At 35.7% G+C, this 14,957-nt stretch overlaps 1 protein-coding gene across 4 annotated transcripts in view; it reads right to left on the bottom strand.

Moving 5' to 3' along the window:
* ALN (allantoinase) overlaps window positions 1–14,957 on the bottom strand; it is a 264,097-nt gene that overhangs the window by 20,763 nt on the left and 228,377 nt on the right. For all 4 annotated transcript variants that reach the window (XM_089826352.1, XM_089826354.1, XM_089826353.1 and 1 more), the window contains 2 exons: window positions 4,082–4,237; window positions 3,839–3,949 (listed from right to left, as the gene is read on the bottom strand). In XM_089826352.1, coding sequence (XP_089682478.1) covers window positions 3,839–3,949; window positions 4,082–4,237 — 267 coding nt within the window. The remainder of the gene's footprint in view (window positions 1–3,838; window positions 3,950–4,081; window positions 4,238–14,957) is intronic.

Here is a 14,957-nt window from a genome sequence, read left to right as displayed (position 1 = left end):
TAGGAAATATGTTTTATTAATTAAATGTATTTATTTGATTGTTACAATGAATAGTATTGGCTTGGTTATAAGCAATATATTTAATAAGATGGATATTTATTGTTTATTACTTCATATTCAACTTACCTTAATGTCTTAATTTTAATAATATTTATTTATTTAATTATTTCTAACAACAGTTAAAATATCATATATATAAATATATAATAGTCATTATATTAATTTAATGATATTATTTTATTCGTTATATTCTTTTATACATTATATATACACATTTATATTTATATTGATCATATGGGGCCATGACATCCTTGCCAATCTTGTTTATTTGTTTTAGCACACCCAATAAATGAATCAATATTTCTTGAGTGTTACTATTTTGTGCTGATGGGTTCATTTTACTATTAAGTTTGTACCCATAATTGAAAGATCCTCAAACTCTGACCATCTGAAAGGTTCTTCTCACATGCTAACAAATTCGTTAGCTCTGATATCAATTGTAATGACCCCTATAAGGATATCCAGGATTATCATGACAATCACTTTAATCCTTACCCTATCCAATCTTGCAATTAAACCATTGAAAGGACATTATGAAAATGATTATAATAACAGTCGCTTACTATCTCTGGTATATGCAATTATCTATATGCTAAGATGAATTGATGTCTTTGCACTTAGTACAATGATCGTTTCTATATCACATATAACAAAATTATTATGCAACTGAGATATAGTATTGCTTATAGCAATAACAATTTGTTGTCTCTGTCACTCTGACAGCATGCAATATCTGCTCCTTAATTATTGCTTATAGCAATGTGCTATTTCTAAGGTAATCCTTTAATCCTAGCAATCAAGCCTTCTTATAGCTTAAGCAATAATTTCTTGTATCTTATACGCTGTTATGCAAATTCAAAATGCTCCTATGTCAAATATGATCAAATAATGCTTGCAACAGAGGTGCCATCTCTAATCCGATCTATAAATGTATGCAACTAACAATGTCAATAGGCAATTGCTCAATAAAGAGAAAACCCATAATGAGATAAATAAAACAGATATATTCCAAATCGATGATTGAGTTGAATGACTGGAATGCCTTCTTATATCTTATGTTTAAATGGTAAGACATGATGCCAAAAGACATGCCTCATCAGTATCTCCTTTCCTTAGTGCTAAACACACCACTTCATTATAATTGTTGCATTTACAATTCTTATGTTAATCACCTCCTCTACTAAGTAAGCTGTTGGCTATTTTAATGATTAGTCTTCTTATTAATTATTTCCTCCTCAAGGTAATGTATCACTGTTAATGGTATGCTTATTAGTATGAATGCCTCTCATCACAGTTAATGAATCCATTGTCTTCATTAATATTATTTTCTTGTTCCATGAAACCAATATATTCTAATTGCTCTCACTTAATATGGAAGATAATATATCATATATCTTTTCCCAACTCTATCAGTCGCTATTTATCAAAGGTCTTCATCTTTGATTAGGCACAGTGATTATTGCACCATTCATAAGATATTGAATAGACTTCATTTGCTAACTTCCTTAATAATCAATCTCTAATAACCGTTGCCTTAATCCATAAGTTTTCTGACTCAACAATAATTCTTTTCATTGGAACTTAGTCATTAACCTGTCATTCCTCCATACACAAATCAGTTAGTTGACTTCATGGCCACCAATTCTTCTAACCGCTCCTAGATAATAATGGCTAATTGATAGTAAGTCAATGCCATTCTATATGCATGACAATCCTTATATTCCCATTGCTACATGATATCGTGGCACATTTTCACATTGATGGTATGTATTAGTTTGGAATTCCATGTGTCAGTATTCCTTAGACAATTGTTGGCTCCTCAAGGACCATGATTGGTAATGAAAACAAAGCTCCCAAATATGAAATCATTACTGGAAGATATGATCTGCTTAAAAATGTCAAAGATTGTGTATGGCTTCCCTTTACATGGACAAGAGGAGTCTTCTAAGATGTGTGAGTACTATTTAACTCCATCCGATACTGAAAATGGTTATATTAGTTAATGCTTAACCCATGTTTGTTAAGATGGCTCTATCACTGTTGAAATGCTGTAGACTTGTGACAATGATTCATTAATCATATCATATTGGTCTTCCTTTGTCTGACAGGTATATCAATGAGAATGTTACCACATGATACATCCATCCTTCATTTTAATGTCTTCCAATAATGATCACTTGATTCATTTTGCAATTTTGTCTCTTCAAAGACTTCATAAAATTAAGATGCTTGGTTGAAATTATGTGAAAAGGATTAGGACATCACAAGTTTGCATCATCCTACCTTGTTGGTCTCATCGATGATATGTTTTCTCTCTCCTATACTTTTTGGATGCTATGTCAAGGAGTCGGACATTAGAAATCTTGTGTGCCCTGAATAGCTTCAGGTGAAATGCAAATAATGTTGCACTACACATGGACTTACGTGAATTGGAAAAAACTAAAAGGCACAACTTTCAGCTATTCTGATTAATTGGCACACCAAATGCTTCTCACTTACAGAGGAGGGAAGATTGAGATGGTCTTATTTTACTTCTATCCAGTCTTTCTTTTCACTCAAACCATGCAATTTAAGACCAGCTACAGAGTCCAAAACAATTTATGTTATGATTTTTGGTTGCCTATGAATGATAGGATATTTATATATTTCTTCTTCATCATAGACTGCATGAGTGGCATGCATACTCCACATACAGATAGGATGTTATCTGGCTGTGATCCATTACAACAAAACACACATTGTCGTACATAAACTGCCTTGAATGTCCAAGAACGTATTTTTGTTCAGCCTAAAGATGGTATTGTGCACTCTAGCGATAATCCAATTGAAGGATGCAAGATTTTCTGTAAGTAACGTAATGGAAATATGATTTGCATAGTTTTGGTTGAGCATCAAGGAGAAGTGAGCATGACTACTCATGCACAATATAAGCACTATATCATTTTTGGAAGTCTAACCACGATTATTATAATTTATACACTATGCTGTTTTCTTTAATTGTGTATAACCTACATATAACTTTTCTACATTTGCACCCATGGATCTCAATGTGCAACTTAGCTGGATCAATTGGAAAGGCAAGATTTCCAATTCTCTATAGATAAAGTTATTATTAGCATGGCATGATTTGGCTACTGGCCATATATGTGTTTACAATTCTTACAGATTCTGATGCACTGTAATCTGATTCTTAAAAAATGAAACTCATTAGTGTCATAAACTAACCCTGGCATACTAGTTAATTGTTGAATCTTATTAATCAGGACCAGGTTTCCATGTGCTATGATTACTTCTGACAACATCAACTACTTCTGAAGAAGCAATTAACATTTAATTACGAGTTGGAGTGCAAAAGTCAAGTTGCAGATCAAATTCCAATACTCATTTGTAGGTAAGTACAACACCCAATGAGAGTTTTCATTGTAAAAATAATTGAGTTTGGTCAATATTATTTTATATAAATTCAAGCAAATAAGTGTATGAAACCACAAGGTCTGATGGATGCACTGATAACACTGCATTAGCATTAAAAAAGAGGGAAAATTAAGAAACAAATTGCAAAACAATAAAGGAGTTGTTGTAAGACATTCTTTACATGAAAGCTTAATTTGTCACTGGCATCTAGTCATTGGATTATGATACATTGCTTCAAGAGGGATCTGTTGATAAAATAGAAGTTAGCTATGCGTATGGCATTGAGCATCTTTACTTAAGTTTCCAGTTAAGAAACATTTTAAATTTTCATGTAGCCGGTGCATTCAAGAAAGCACATCTTTACCTGCAATGAAGATATTCCACCCCATGCTCTCAGAAAATCACCTGCCTCAAGAAGTTTGAGCTCCGGACTTGAAGGTGAGTGATCAGAACTCAGCATGTCTATGTGCCCATCCTGCAAGAAAACCAGCCACATATTAGGCTTTTTTAGTTGAGATTATTTTCCTTTTAAACAAAATAATATATATATAGCAAACATTTAACAAAGAAATTCATAAAAAGGTTATGGAAGCTTGTCCAAACATACTTTCAGAGCCTTCCATAGACGTTCTCTATTTAGAACATCTCTTATAGGGGGTGCACATTTGAACCTCGTATCCCCATCACTTATTTCTTCTGCAGAAAATGCAAGATAATGTGGGCATGTTTCCACACTAATCCTTGCACCACTTTCTTTTGCTTCCTGAATCAAAAGAAAAAGTTGTCAATTTCAAAAGAATTCCTAATTTGTCTAAATGAGTTATAAGTTTTTAGCAGTTTTCATTTCTCCTATGATGAGTTTCTAGTGAGAGGAATCAAAACATTTCAAATATATCTTTAGCATTCTTCGACTTACTAAATACAATATGTAATGACCCTTTTTACAAGGTTTGAGACACTACAAGATTTGCACAATTCTAATTTGAACAATTATATGACTAGCATTTGCACCAAAAAGAGGTGCAATGGTTACACCGACAGTAAGATGTACACTAAATAATTTATTGAAGGACACAAAGCAAATTCATTTATTAGCGATAATTGTCTATAATTTACATAAATTGATTTAAACATATTAAAAAATTTATCATTAGTTCAAAGGATTTTAAAATATTGATTATTCAAAATGTTTTTTACAGTATTAAAAAATGATTAGCTTAGAAATATGTATAATAATAGTCCATATCATTACAAATGTAATTTATAATGTATCCTTCAATATTAATTAGGATTTAATAAGGATTAGGATAAGGGTTATGATTAGATTTTTGAGTTATGGTTAGGATCAACCATAGATTAAAATATCCCGAAGAACTTTTGCAAAATAAGAAAACTTAAGATTTCCTCACGAGAAATTCAAGACAAGAAGACCTTAAATTCTTGTCGATAAGTTGACCACTTCTCTGCAATAAATTGTAAACTTCTCTTGATAAGTTAACTACTTCTGGCAGGCTGCAACGGTAAAACTAAGATGTCCATTGACTTGCTCATTCATTGTTTATTTTGCAATTTTGAGTGTTTGGAGGATAGGATAAGGGTTTTGGTGGAGAGAAAAAGTCTTTAGCAGCCTTGTACATTGACTATAAGTAGATTTGAAGTGGATTCGAAAAGATTTTTCAAGCAAATCCAAATTCACAAAAAAGTTTTCTAAATTCTTTTTCTTTATAGTGGGAAGGGGAAGAGGAATATGTAGATTAGTGTCATATTGTACTCGACATTTGTATTTTCTTATCTTTTTACAAAGACAGTTTGCTATTTTTAGTTTGCTTAAGAGTTCAAAGAATCTGAATATGACTGCCAGCTATCGACATTCCACATGACGATGCAATTTTGTTACATATTGCATTTATATATATCTAGATCAGCATGTTTGGTTTGTTTATAGTTATACTTTACACATTTACTGACTCATTAGATACATCCTCTTATTGAATTTTGTAAAAAAATGCATTTCTAATTAAATTTATGTCATTTTTAAAATTCTCGATATTTTTCTGAGAAGTTGCCAATTTATCTCTGATATTTGCCAAGAACATTTTTTTGTCTCACCGATAAGTGGTAGAGAATGAGATTTTGAACTATTGGATCAACCACTATCCAAACTTAGTTGTTTTTGTAAGTACTAGAATAATCTTTATCTTTATCAAAAAAAAAAATCTTACATAACTATAATTCTAAATGTGAACATGACATTAATTCTAAGTTATACCAAACAAATGTTAGTCCCACCTTTACCTTAACCCTATTTTCCATTGATCTATGTTGCCCTAGTTTTTGTGTTACCCAAAATTTTCATAATACCAAATAAGGTCACTTATGGAGTTTCTGTAATTATGTTTTTGCACATCTTTTATATTTGTAAATAAGATTTTCAGAGTTCCATCATTTTAGGTTGAAAATAAGAAAGAACATGCTAAACCTGAAGTTTTAAAAAGATTATCCATTTATCTGTTTATTGGTGATTTTACAATTTCAAAGCATGTCGCTCTTTCCCATCTCCATCCTAACCTCTAAGTGAAAAGATATGTGAGGTTAACCAAAGCCCCAAAAATACATGTATTTTGATCAATTCATTAACCACAAATTACCTAGAGGTTAATGAATCAACCAAAAACATGCATTTTCTATCAATTCATTAACCACAAATTACCTAAAGGTTAATGAATCAACCAAAAACATGCATTTTCTATCAATTCATTAACCTCAAGAAAAGGAGGTTCAACTGTAGTGCCTCTCCCATTTGACTTTTGTAAGTCATCCTGATGGATGCAACCTTGATGATCTGTGATGGATCATGATTGTGACCCTGAGTGGTCTACACCGTTGAGGTGTTTGGATTTATGTTTCTGTATCAGTTGCTTTGATTATGCTTTTGACTGATCTTTGAGATTATGATGTGATTTTTGGTTCACTGAGGTTTGTGCCAGTGGTTACCAGGATCGATGTGGTATCATGAGATTGTTCCGTGATTACCTTGAGATGTGTGCAGAGATTGCACTGTGTACTTTTTACCATGCTACACTGGACTAGGTTCCTGTAGCAGTGGTTAGTCATGTTTATGACTGTGTTTGCTTATGTGTTTTTAGTGCCTTTTTAATGTAGAGTAATCAATCATTATTAAATGCGTAAGTAATTAAATGGATTGTTCATGTGAGATTATTTGGTTATGTGTTGCGGACATTAGCTTGTTATATTTTTGATTAGAGAGATATTTGTTACTCATGTGATGTTTTACATTTGAGATGACCCGAGGGTTAGATGTTATACCTTGATTTCAGTATCATAGATTTTAGACTATTATGCTGTTCAGTTGATCTTATTGCATGATGATGCCATTTTGAGATGACAGTGTGTTTTATGATGATATCTGGTTATTTGGTATTTGGACATACCTCTGATTTTGTTATGTGATGGATTTAATGCTATGGTTATTTACTTCATTCCTGCGTTGCTATGCCTTTTACGAATGTGAGTGATGTAAATAGATTATTTTAATATAATTAAATAAATGGTTAAATTAGGTGATTTAATGCATTTATTGCTTCGGCTATGTTATTATATGCAATTGCACTTGATCGTGTTGTTTAGTGTGCAAGATGTATATCCCTGGTAGTGGCACATGGAGTTAGTGATTCAGCCGTTCATATTTTACCAATGTCGCCCTTGTATGGTCGACGTATCCTTAATTAAATGTTTAATTTAAACCTTTCAGTGATTATTAAATCCAAACTCATTTGCATTATGTGATTAGACCAGTAAGCGTGTCTGTGCATTTAGAGTTTCGCTTTGTCGCAAAAGTTGTTTAGGAGATTTATGTGTTTTTGGGTTTTCGGGCTTTTTAATTGATTTATTTTAATTTCTGACAGTTTTTCCATAGATGAATTCCTATTTATAGGAATAGCCTGTTTTCGTTTGGGTCGATTCGGGGTTTAACTAGATTGGCTGGTTAAATGCCCTAATCGATTATTCACACTAAAAGTGAATAAGTATCCAAAGAGGAATTTAATTCCTCACTTCTCACTTTCAAATTGGAAAGTTGGAGAGTAAAACCCAAAATCCTCTTCATGAGGATTTACTGTTTTGTTCGTTGTGGGAGCTATGGGCATGGGACTGTCGCGAGGTTGAGCTCGTTGGATCCAGCTCGGGGAAACCTTGGATTGCCGCAATTTTCAGCCACTTCTGCGAGCGTTTTATTTTCTGGTTCAGTTTTCCGTTTTGCCCTTTTGGCTGTGAGGTAGGGCTTTCCTGTTTTATTGTTTTTGCTCCGTTTTTGCTTCTATTTTTGGTAGCCATTTGGTTGGAGGTTGAGAACTAGTGTTCTCCTCCGTTTTTGTATGTTAGTTCTACCCGGTTGGGCGGGTATGAACATTTCCCTGTTTTTCGGGATGAGGGTTTGGAATTTTGCACCGTTATGCTGGCTGTTTTTGCATACAGTGTCCGATTCCATTTATTTTTGGATTTTTGGGGTTTTTGAACCCATAGGCCAAATGGGTTTTAATCTTGAAAGTTTTCCAAAATTTGGGATTTTTACCTCGTTTTGCGTGCCGCCATGTTTTCTCGAGTTTTCTTGGCACAATGTGGGTCGTGGACTTGGATGATCCGTTTGGATATCAGTCAGACCACTATTGCACTTTTATGTTGCATTGGGATGCGTGTTGCATCCGTACTCCCGACGTTGTGTTCGGTTGAGTGATTTTATACCTGGTGCTATTGTTTCTTTTAGACCCTTGCTTTTGTTTCGTGAACGCTAGGATTCGTGTAGAATCCATACTCTCGGATTGAAGTCGGTTGAGTAAGTTCATGATATTTGGTCTTGTCGCATCATTGGGATTCGTGTAGAATCCATACTCTCGGATTGAGGCCGGTTGAGTGATTTCATGATGTATGATTTTATTGGCTTTGGGATTCGTGTAGAATCCGTCCTTCCCGTGTTGCTTTCAGTTGGGTGTTTTCTTTGCATTGTGTTCTCATTCCTGTCCTTGTGTTATGATCTTCGTGATGGTGGTGCGCCACACACGAGTACGTCCGCGTACATTTGTCGAGTGACTTGCAAGGCTCGATCTTCTGTGGTACTTCCGGAAGTTATGATCATTGGGGTTGGGATGGGAGTATGCATGCCCACGGGCACTTGTCGTAGGATGAGCATGGATAGGGTAGGGTAGCATATGGAGGGGGCTTCTACCTCGCAACCTGGTGATCATTGTGCCCAGAGGGTTGGCGAAGGAAGCTTTAATTAAGTGAAAATTAAATAAAATGTGTGAATGATAATAAAACTTAAGATAATAAAAAAGTTTGGGGTGCTAGAGCCTTTCCATTGAGGGATGTTGAATCTGCACAAGTCCTAGCTTGGGCTTTTTGATGCCAAGCGACTCTCCATGATGTTAGTCCCTACTTAGTAGCCTTTTGAGTGTCTGACCAGGACCTGTACTCCTTGCATTGTCTTAGGTTCTTGGTTGCAGCCATCATACTGTCTGGTGTGAGTGTTAGCCTTGGATGTTATTTTGTGTGTTTGTGGTTGGATCTTTATCTCCATCAGCACGGCGGGTGTGGACCTATGGGTGCCACGTGGTTGGGAGGCGTAGCTACCTTCACCACTGTTAGGGATCGGTGTACAGAGACGATCTTTTGTCCTAGTGCGACCGTTGGAGGATGTCTTCACTTGGTACTTCGGGTTTCGGAGTATGCTTTCTTGTGATTTATGCTTTCATTGGGATGCTTGTATATCATGTTTAGATGATGTTATTTTATTTGGCGCATTCCCTTATTATGATGTTTAGCATATGATTAGATGATGTGATTTGCTTTAGTAGTATATCTGTTGCTTACTACTGTTTAGCATGTGATAGGTGATTTTATCTACTGTAGGATTATCTTATGCGTTATCAGTAGCATGTTAGATTTTCTTATGTTGTTATTGTGCATGTTTTAGTAGTGACGTCCCTATTACGACAGTATTGACGATTTGGTCGGAGGCTTGGGATGTTACGCATGGGGGATGGCTAGGACCCACGATGGTCTTATGATGCTATTGACGGTTGGGAGGAACCGCGCACTTAGTTTGGTTGTTCAGTTCTCTGCGATGTTTATTTCAGTGTGTTCTTTGCTACTGTAGTTTAGATGGATTGATGTTCTTCTTTCTGTGTTGTTCTTGCACTCGAGTGTTCATTCCTCCAGCCTTTGTGGATCTGGTACTCCCTAGTGTGGAGGTTCTTTGCTCTTTTTTTTGGTCCTTTTTGCTTCTGGGAGTGTTTTCGTGTTTCTATGGGCGACATTTGTTCAGCATGGTGCGATACTTTAAAAAGTATCGCACGCCCATGCAAACAATGTCGTACGACACTGTAAAGTATCGCACGCCTTCTTGAGAAATGTCATACGATGCTGAAAAGTGTCGCATGCCTTCTTGAGATATGTCGTACGACACTGGAAGAGTGTCGCACGCCTTAAGGAGAAGTATCGCCCTCCCTTAGTAAAAAGTGTCGCACGGTTTTTGTGAAAAACCTGCGCGGGCCAACAGCGGGCACTTTTCTTCGTATTTCGATCTTTTTGAGAGTGGTCTTGGACACCCTTTTGGGCGTTCTTTGACCCTATGTTGTTGCATTTTGAATTCTGTTGATTTTTCTTGAATGCAGTTTTCGTGTTTCTGTTTTAGTCTCTTGGGGTTTAAAATATATCGTTTAAGTATAATTTCTTATACTTAAGATATATTTTAATATATGCGACGAATCTTTTGAAATAGGTTTCAGACCTCTCGGAGATAAGTTATGGATTCTAGGAAATTTCAAGGCTTCAAAAATCCAGACTTAGCCAATTTTCAGGGCTTCAGGATTTCAGGCTTAGCCAAATTTCAGGTTCCTGCATTTTATCCCAACTTGGTGTTTTGTTGATGAGTGGTCATTTCTTGAGCCCTCATCATGTGCGTTGTCGTTGTTGGCTTTGTTTGTGTGTGTCAGTTTGGTAGTGGCGTTTGGAGATTCGTTGGTTGCCGGGATTGTGTTGAAGTCTTCCGTTGCGATCTTTGTGATCCCTGTATGATGTTGTCATGTGCATTCATACTTGTGAAAAAAAAATAAAAAAATTCTAGGCTTGATTTGAATCCTTGTTTCCAAGGATCTCCGGGCGGGGCATTACATCAACAATCTTCAAAAACATTTGGAAATCAGAAAAAGAGTGTGCTATGTGCACTAAGAGATCACCCAAGAACATTCATCAACATGGTAAACTTTTTTTTGAACACCACACGCAAGGTCTTCATTGCAATATTGCATGTTGAATGTTTGATAAAAAATCCATCTTGGAGAGCGGTGACATTCACCTTGAATGAGGTGTAGTTGTTTGGTAGCGCTGAAACAGTGCATGCACAACACCTCAAAGCATACCCGCCACCTTGGTCAGGCAATCCAAGTCCATGGATGTGGCATGGGAACTAATTGACAAAATGCCTTATGAAAGGCAAGGCACATGAGGACATTATAGCCATATTGGCTCATGTGAATGCATTGAAAGGTGGTGAACATAAGCCAACTCGATAGCCCAAACAAATAGTGCATTATTCAAATGAGATTCAGCCTTCATAATAAATTCAATTTGGCTCTTTGGTCTAAACTCTAAAGAATCCATGCCCATGCACCTCTTATTACTAAGGTTGCACTAATCCAATTGTTGCATGTGAATACTTCGATAAAATGCTCGGTTGCATAAGTCACAATAATTAAGAGTAAAATGGTGACGTGCTTGGCTAAATGCTAAGGCAGATAAAGAGAAGCACATGTAATATAAGTGGATTGCTAGCTTTTAAAACCGCCACCTCATATTTGCGCAGATCACGCTACTCATCTGAAATCTTCTCTTGTCACTACTAGGAGGTGTTGAATAGTCAATACTTGCCTGATGTGCAAAACTAAGTCACAACCCGCCATCTCTCTAATATGTGTACTCTCTTTGTAAAGTTATGCATAGCATATTGGTCTATCACCTGAGGTATATGCTTAAGCGTTCGTTGGAAATATTGTGCAATCCCAAAATGTTTTTATAGTTTAAAGTGTAAAATGTGACACCATATGGAAGCAGAGAAACTATTTAACGAAATGCCACCATATGATTCACATATCAGGAATTGAATTTATTGACATGTCTTTAAAGATAATCCAGTTGACAAAGATAAAGTCAAAATTGCAAATTGTGTCGCAAGTTGTGTTGCTTAGATAGATAAAAAGTATAATACATAATGAGCAAAAATTTTCATATCTTTTATGATTGAAAATTGGTTTGTAATGTGAAAATACCCATGTGCAAAAAAACCCCACGATTTAAAGTTCCAAAGATTGCATTTGAACCAATTAACCAAATGATTTATGTTTTAGGCACACCAGCATAGAAATATATTTTTAGAGTTGTGAAGAGAAATTTATCAGATTGCAGTTGGCAGTGTAAAGATTTGGGACAGAATGCCAGTAGCTATCAAAGGAAACTTATTAGCAAAGGATTGTTTGAAACACTTTTCAATACATTGAACCCACCTAGCCAAGAGAAACAGTTGTTGCAAAATAAATAAAGCATAATGATATCCAAATATTAGAGGCCTGATTACGCCCTCATCCTAAAAAGTGCACTTCTTGAAATCAAGGATACCCTTTAACAAAACATCAGCATCCAAGAATCTTGGGCATTTATGGAAGGTGAAGATAAAACTAAGATGGAACCACAAATACTTGACAGGGGGCTAGCTTGGGCAGGTGGTCACCCCATATCTATACAGTGTCCAAAGTTGGTACTAGAATGCATGAAGGCTTACCATCCAAATACCAAGGAGGTAATTGCAACTAATGACAAAGTGATAGAAAGATTAGACCCCATTTCAATTGTTATTGTTTTCCAGTTACCTATCAAAGACCAATTTGTTGACGTGGATAAGAATTTGCCAGAGATTACTTTTAGAAGAACAAGACTCAACGTTTTAATATTATAGCTAGATCATGGTTAGCTCAAGCCAAAAGGGGGAGGTCAAACCTATATAAATCCATCCATAGGTCCTTGTTAAAGGAAGATGTTGCAAACATGGTAATATTTCTGAGTAGAACAACAGGAAACAAAGATTCTCATAAGTTTGAGGATTGGATGTTCCTATTTATAAATATGGTCTTTGAAGGAAAGCAATACGTCAATTGGACTGAAATAATTAGTGATTCCTTCCATAAAAAGCTTGTAGAATTGGAATCAAACAAGTACTTCTATATGACCTTTTACCTCTTCTATGTCATAGCTAGGATGAAGAGTCAGCTAGGACCTAATAGACATGGCACTTATGATGATGCATCTCTAATTCACAATTAGCATCCTCAATTGCAATATGATAACAATCTCCATCACTTTAGAAGAGTGAATGATGCCTTTAGTATGGTGACATTTAGACAACTTCAGGGAAACATAGGGCTCAAGATATCTCTATTTACCATACAGGGTAAATGGATACTTATCGCATATAGTATAGTAAGATATAACACAAAATAGATTCTTTAATCATATACGCAATATGCACTCCAAGTACAATGCTTACAATAATGATTATGATCATGATGTTCCAATAGTCCCTTCTGATGATGTACATATACTTTCCCGAAGGGGTAACTCAACTGTCACGTGCCCTTTCGGATACAATTCTACCTGATGGCTACACTACAATTTTTACCGACAACAATATGTAGAGGCAACAATGACAATTTAATAATTTGGGAGGTATTTTATACAATTCTCAAAGTTCACTTATATCCAGTTGACAACTTATCATGGTCACCCTCTTATTCTACCTATGTTTGTTGATTACAAACTAGCGTTGATTGAGATGTGTAGACAAATTAGTAGATCAACAGACTTTGCACTGGAGGTCAAATGGCATTCTCTATCCCATTGGCATTGATCATTACAGGTGTGATACATTTGCGAATGCAAAAAACATAGAAAGATCCATTGCAAAGGTCAACTTGTACCCATATACTACGTAATTCCCCCTTGATAGAAAAGGTTGTGCAATTAAAGAATAAAAGATAAGTTCTAGGTTTAATCATTTTCCAGCTCTAGAATATTTCTAGGGAGATTGTGAAGATGTTTTCAAAGTTAGAAGAAGAGATTGGATAAGGCTTACTATAAAATAGGTGATAGACTTCAAGGCTGGTATTGATGTGATAGGTATAGATGATGAGGAATGCTGCTTGATTGATTCATTCTACTATGAAACGATATAACTATTGGAAATTCCACCTATAGATTGGCCCATTCCTAAATTGAAGAATTTGAAAGAGAGGACAACCTACTAATTAAAAGATCTGAGAAATGGGTAGGATAAAGAGTCTTAATGATACAACCATAAGGCCTCCAAGAAAATGAAGTAATTCTACCACAACAAATAGTAACCAAGGAGAATCTTCTAAGATGGTACTTTGAGTAGTTGCAGATAAGAAGACTCAACAAGTTAACAATAGAAATAGCGGAGGTAATGAAGGTCTTAGTAGTGGGCCAAATAAATAGACCAAAGCTTGTGAAGTTCAGTTCACGGCTAGAAAGAAAGAACAATGCCAATGGACAAAGCTAATGAAGTAGTTCAAGGAGAAAGAAATACTAATGCAAATGCACACGTGCAGGAGCCTTTTGGCAACAATGAGAAGCCAATCGCAGTTGTTCCTTCACCACTAATTATGCCATCCCCTCACGAGTTCACAACATCAGATATACAAAGTATTGATGTCACACCACTGGATGATATGATCCAACTTAGCAATATATGTGGATCAGCAATTGGTTGACACACAAGGATCATGTTTCTTCCTTGCCTTCATGGTTACAAAAGCTTGTAGAAAAAGAAAAGGCTAATTAGGTAGTTCCTCCACCCTTAAACACAAATGCAAATGCACTTCAAAAAAGTAAGGTGAAGAAAACAGAGACCATGTTTAGGCTCATTGTTGATGCAACTTCTAGTAATCTGTTCATTGAAATAGCAAAACGCACCACAAAGAAGAGCATAGAGGAGGAAAGTGTTGAAGACTTCAGCGTAAATAAAGTGGATCTTGGCCCACCTACATCAGAAGGAGACTTCGAGGAGAAAAGTGTGGAAGACTTCAGCATAAAGAAAGTGGATCTTGGCCCACCTACGACTTCCAAAATTTTGAAGCCTTTGCTGCCCAAATGTTACAAAGCGCCCAGAATGAGAAACAGTCAAAGGAGCAGCTCAAAAGTCAAGTGCAAGCCTTGGTAGCTTACATTTCCTCCATGGCTGATCCTTTTAATGCATCTTTGACAACAGCTTCTACATCCACTCTAACTGGTCCAGAAGGTATGTTTGAGAAGAAAGTAGATGAAAACATGGCAAAACAAAAGTCTTACATTAAAATACTAGAATCATGGATTGATTAGATTTGAAAAGATGCCATAAG

This window comes from Cupressus sempervirens, chromosome 4 (assembly GCF_028749045.1).
Source record: "Cupressus sempervirens isolate cs-2001-9-10 chromosome 4, ASM2874904v1, whole genome shotgun sequence".
Taxonomy (NCBI): Eukaryota; Viridiplantae; Streptophyta; class Pinopsida; order Cupressales; family Cupressaceae; genus Cupressus; species Cupressus sempervirens.
Note: the sequence above shows the minus strand (reverse complement) of the source record. Positions and strands in the feature narration are given on the sequence as shown.